The sequence below is a fragment of the Dipteris shenzhenensis genome, chromosome 12, assembly GCF_047967505.1.
Source record: "Dipteris shenzhenensis isolate YYH24624 ecotype China chromosome 12, Dip_SZ_1.0, whole genome shotgun sequence".
Classification (NCBI taxonomy): domain Eukaryota; kingdom Viridiplantae; phylum Streptophyta; class Polypodiopsida; order Gleicheniales; family Dipteridaceae; genus Dipteris; species Dipteris shenzhenensis.
The window spans coordinates 18,383,709-18,389,478 of NC_141607.1; the positions used below are offsets into that span (position 1 = coordinate 18,383,709).

General features: G+C 44.7%; 1 protein-coding gene across 1 annotated transcript; it reads left to right on the forward strand.

Annotated features, from left to right (window-relative positions):
- Positions 1 to 4,568: 4,568 nt before the first annotated feature.
- On the forward strand, positions 4,569 to 5,393 carry LOC147895922 (histone H2A-like). Its single transcript, XM_087382115.1, has 2 exons — positions 4,569 to 4,819; positions 4,974 to 5,393. The coding sequence occupies exons 1-2, from the start codon at positions 4,625 to 4,627 to the stop codon at positions 5,196 to 5,198; spliced, it is 420 nt and encodes a 139-aa protein (XP_087238241.1). The 5' UTR covers positions 4,569 to 4,624; the 3' UTR covers positions 5,199 to 5,393.
- The last annotated feature ends 377 nt before the right edge of the window (positions 5,394 to 5,770 follow it).

Below are 5,770 nucleotides of genomic sequence, written 5' to 3' on the forward strand. Positions count from 1 at the left end.
GAGGTTGTAGTGCAGGCTCCTTCGCATAGGAGAGCCTTGTTTTCCACCCCCCGCCTCCCCATGAGTTGGACCATGGTGCACGGACTCCACGATTGGGCACATCAGCAACCCCAGCACTTGTGACTTCGCCAGGAGTTACAAAGAGCAATGGTTGGCAGGGCAGTGGATTTCCTTTTGGTATAGGATTATTTGTTTTCTGCCTCGGATATCAGACATAGATGCCACCTCCTTCCTGGGAGAGTCCCGGAGATCTGCTCCCTCGCAATGGGAAGGAGTGGAGGGATTTGCATTTGAATCTCGCAGGTAGTTGCATCACAGGTGTATGACCAGGGGGAGCTCATTACAAGTAGAGCAGTCATGTGGGACTACGGATGGGAGATTCCAAGATTGGGATCCCGAACGTGTATGCCCCAACTTGTAGACAGCAGCGTCCGGCCTTCTAGAGGCACTTGATTGATTGTCTCCCAGATGTAGACTCGTGGATTGTTGGAGGGGACTTCAACAATCTTGAGTTCGGAGAAGACAAACAAGGGGGTGCTTCTTTCTTCGAGATGCTCGCGGCGAAGAAGAGTACTTGGGAGCAGTTTATCTTTTTGGTTTGCGGCAGGGACCCCTGGAGGGAGTTCTGTAGGACCCCTGGCAGTCTTAGTTTCTCCTTTGGCCAACATCGGCATGACGGATTGCTTGAGAGGTTGGATAGGTTCTACATTGGAGATTGGGCCATGCATAGAGGTGGTTCCATGAGCATTCTTGCAAGGACTACCCTCTCAGACCACTCACCGATTGTGCTTCATTTGGAGCAGCCCCAAGCTCCCACAGAGGGGGGTTCACATCCCAGATGCATTGATGCAGGAGGAGGAGGTACATCAGGTCATGTTAGAGATGATTTGGCAGCAGCCAGAGGACACTCCAAAGGGTGGCTGGGCATCCTAGATAGCTGAGGTGATTCAGAGGAGCAGTGAGGAGCTCCGAACCCAGGCTCTTCGTTGTCGGTTTTCCCTTCAGGAGAGAGAGAGAGAGAGAGAGATTTGAGGCATGAGTTAGCCTCCATTGAGTGTCTCAAGGAGGAGGACACCGAGTCCCAATGGCTTGCTGACAGATATGTGTGCACGTCTGGAGCTTCAGGACACGGAGTTGAGGAGGCTGAGTATTCTTACCATTCCGCTTGTGCTCGTTGGGTATAGCAGGGGGATAGGATGAGCCGCCAATTCTTTCAGGACTGACACCTCTAGAGCAAGCGGGTATCTGTCCAGAATCTCTAGGTAGTTCCACAGTCCTAGCCTCAAAACTCTTTGGGCAGAGGATGACTAGAGGGTGGGGCTTAGGACCAGGAAGTTGAGAAAAGGGCCCCGATGACCCTGATTGTGAGGAGGAAGAGCTAGGGCTGGGCCATGTCAAAGAGTGCTCAGGCACCCCCTTGCCCATAGGCCAAGATGAGGAAGGGCGGGAGGCGGGTGGGGGGGTGAGGAGGATGCTGCTACTGTAAGGGTGCACGGGGGGAGCGAAAAGGAGATATCCCTTATTTATAGACATAATCAAGAGCTCTTAAGTACACATAACCATTAAGAGCTTCATTATAGTAACACCTTGGTTGCACTAATGAAGGTGTAGCATAGATCCTATATGCATCATTAGAGGGCTTCAACTAAATCTTGTATGCTTGCTCGACTTTGCAACTCTGAGAGCTACACCAACTTAGTTATCCATGCACTAAGCTTGGATTAGTATCTTAAGTTGTGGCTACATTACACCACAAAGCTTTTGTCTTGGTTTTGGGCCTCAACTTGACACTATCTTATGCTACTAAGCTTCATTATTTTCTCAATGACGAGCTTGTGGCTATGTTGGCTATGTTGCTACATGAAGCTTCATCTCCCACCAATATTCCCAACAACACTAAGGTTACTCCAAGCAACATGTATGTTTGTTTTCAAGAACATTTCATAATGAAAGGGAATTTCTTTAATGAAATTTTGCCAATATTTATTGATTAAAGGAAAATGAGCAGCCAAGAATTGCAAAAAGGAACTAGAAATCATGGGATCTTGGGAGCCATAGGAACACAAGTGGAAGGAAAATCTAAAAGATGAAATCATAAAATATACATAAGAAGAGAGGAGTAGAGAGGAGAGAGATCAAATTCATTGAAGTAGAAGATGAAGTATGTGAATGGGCTAGGTAATGCAATCATAAGAGCAAAGATGACATAGTTTTCATGGGAGGAGGATCAATAGTAATATTAACATTAGAAGAAGAAGAAGAAGAAGAAGAAGACAAGCAAATGCACATACAAAATGACATTGCTTTAGGGATGGAGATGAGGGAGCATTAACAAGAAAGAAGCTTTAAGATTTTTGAACAACGATCACCACCATTCATTACATTGAAACTCTAGGATTTTAGTGGTGCCCCTTGCCTTTATGAAGGGTCATGAATCCTTTCTATTCCTCTATCCTACCTTGCATCAAGAAGTGTCACACTTTTAACCAAATGGGGGTTTACAAGATGATGAGTTCAAAAATTATTTCTTCCTTTAGAGTAGCATTAACCTAATCTAAAATTTAAAGGCACTTGTTTTTTAAATCTATGAGGGCTCCATTTGCTAACAACTAATCACAGCCTATAGTAATTGAAAAAATTGCTAGGGTATTATGATAGTAGGCATTTCCATTAAGCATTGGGGAAGAGAAGAGGTATCTCAAGTAAGCAGTGGATAACCTGTAGCCCACCTTGACCTACACCCAACCCGTTTCGTATATCCTGTAGGACCTTTAGTGTGAGTGCATGCTTTAATGTCTTAACTTGCTAATATTCAATCTTATGGCACAAGATCATGGCATGATTCACCACTTGTACCAGGGATCATCTAGGGAACCTAACAATTATCAACATCTTTCCATGTGATATAATATATCAACAATTGACAACAAATATAGAAGCATAGAAACGTGCTAAACATTTGCCATGACATTGTCTAGTATATATAATCTTGCATTTTAATTATGGAAACTTCCAATCTTATCTTGCTTATAATCAAAAGTTGGCCCTTGCGAGTGAGGTATGTGTGAAGGGATAGGAGGACATGTACTATGCCAATTACGTATCACTAAGAGCTTTTGATCAAAGATCTTGTGGCCCTTATGGGTGACGTACGTGAGAAGGGAAAGGAGCAGGACATGTATTGAATTTCCCCATTGAAGTAATGGAAAAGTGCAAACTTGAAAATGTGTCCTCCTCACATGCCTTGTGCATGTAAGGTTGAAGAGAGAGATTTGTAACTATTGAGAAACCCTCCAATTATTGCGGTAGATAGCCTTTAAAGATAATTGTTTTAAAAGAAGACACATATAGCCTTGAAAGATACTTGAGTGGTGGATGCTCTAGGTGCCAAGTGATAGTCTTCAACTTCAAGATTACGGCGTGCAAATAAGGACGTAATTCAAAGAAACAACAAAAAAGGTAGCTCATGGGAGGCAAAGTTCAAGAGAGGCTTGCATCGTGTGCATTACAGATCCTTGTTCCATGAGGAAAGAGCACTTGCTCATCTTCTTCAGAACAAGAAGGAATTTCGAAGAGTGGGTGTAACTATGGGGCTTAGCATATGGGTTAAATTATGCCTATTGGTTGGAGTAGTAATGGTGCACCAGTGCTCACATTTGCAACCTCTAAAATGGAGGTGCCAATTGGAGCACCAGTGGCGCTCCAAATGAGCATCAAGAATCGTGCAATGAGCCACCAGCTGCACATTAGTCGAGGTGTGTGCAATGGATCTAAGGCCTTATGACATTGTGGTTATTTTGTGGGAAATGGGAATTCAATGCCAAGGTGGCATGTGGTCCCCCACATTTTTGTCTCATTTTTGGCTAGCCGTGAGGTAGGTCTTAGTGAAGACGATTCCCAAGAAGAGAAAAATTGTCATTTTTTGATTTTTAGAAAATCATGAGTTATTTAATGATCCACTTACTATTTTCTATTCTACAAATTCACCATATTTTTAGCCACACACTTTCTCTCTCTCCCTCCCTCCCTCCCCCCCCCCCTCTCTCTCTCTCTCTTTCAATTCATCATCTCTCCACCCTCTTTTCCGAGGTGCAAATCCAATTCATCTTCTTCTTGGGTATTTTAGATTTTGGGCAGGCCTTATGAATGATTTGTTATCATTCACCTTGTTTTCCCGCAAATCTAGTTGAGCACTGGAGCTGAGTGGTTTTGTTGGGAAAAAGAATTTGTGAAGCATTTGTAGGGTTGAAAGTGACACAAAATCCGAAGTTTTAAAAATCATTATGACATTGCATGGCAAAATTACTTTGTCCCATGAAAACCCTTTTCCCACCATATCATTATACCTTTTATAGTTTGAACCTTTGAAGCGAGAATTGTGTGGGAAAGGGGGTAACTAAGATTTCAAAAATTCAAAAAAAAGTCGGAGCGATGTGATTGGCGAAGAGGGGATCGAGGGGATCGAGGGGAGGAAGGGATAGGGGCCGTCCGATGAAGAAGATGAGGGCCGCACGATGAGAGAAGAGGCCAATATATAAGTTACATTTACATGGGAACTGAATATTGGGGACTTCGTGTTTTTCAGTTGATTCATCTTCTTCGTTGTTGTTTTTGCTCTGCTTTCATGGATTCCAAAGCTTCCGGCAAAGGTGGCCGTGGCAAGGGCAAGAAGAAATCGGTCTCCAAATCTGTCAAAGCTGGCCTTCAATTCCCTGTCGGTCGCCTCGCTCGTTACCTCAAGAAAGGCCGCTACGCCAAGCGCGTCGGCACTGGCGCCCCCGTCTACATCGCTGCCGTTCTCGAGTACCTCGCCGCTGAGGTGAGCCTCCTCTCCGCTTCAATTTCTCTGTTAATTCCCCTCCGTAACCCATCTATTGTCTCCTTCTGTGTGAAATTGTGGTTCGGTCCGAAGTTTTCTCTCGACCCAGCTCGGGAAATCCTCTCCCCTCATCTTGTGCCTCCCTTTTGTGCAGGTTCTGGAGCTTGCTGGAAATGCCGCCCGTGACAACAAGAAGAATAGAATAGTTCCCCGACATATCCAGCTCGCTGTGAGGAATGATGAGGAATTGGGAAAGCTCCTGTCTGGTGTCACCATTGCGCATGGCGGTGTCCTCCCCAACATTCATCAAGTCTTGCTGCCAAAGAAGGCCGCCGAGAAGGCTGAGAAGGCTGCCAAGTCTCCCTCAAAGGCGAAGTAAACGATCTCAAGAACATTTCCATACTCCAAACGGTGTTTTACAACACCACCTTTCCGAAATTTCAATCTCTTCTTAAGGAGTTGGTTGATCTGTTGGAAAGTGTGATAGCGCCAATTGCCCGTAGCGGGTGTTAGATGAAGAGAAGATGTGCTGGTCTAGGCTTTCTTGTCTGTTTTGTGGATGCTCATCTCTTTGATTTTGCCCGTAGCGGGTGTTAGATGAAGAGAAGATGTGCTGGTCTAGGCTTTCTTGTCTGTTTTGTGGATGCTCATCTCTTTGATTTTGGTGATCTAGCCAGTGTCACACGCTAAGAAATTCCCTTTTGCTCCCCTCTTCCTTTTCTATCCTCCCCCCTATAAAACGACGAATCTAGTATATCTCAGACTCGAATTGTTATCTTGCCAGTAGTAAAGAGTCCACTTTGGTGGCCTCATGCAGTAAGTGTGCAATTTAGTACATACATAGTAGTGCCCTAAACTGCTACCAACTCATCACTAGTGTTTGTTAGCAACCTTCTCACATGATGGGACGAGGAGGGGTACAGGGTAATGATATCTTTGTCTTTCCCATCT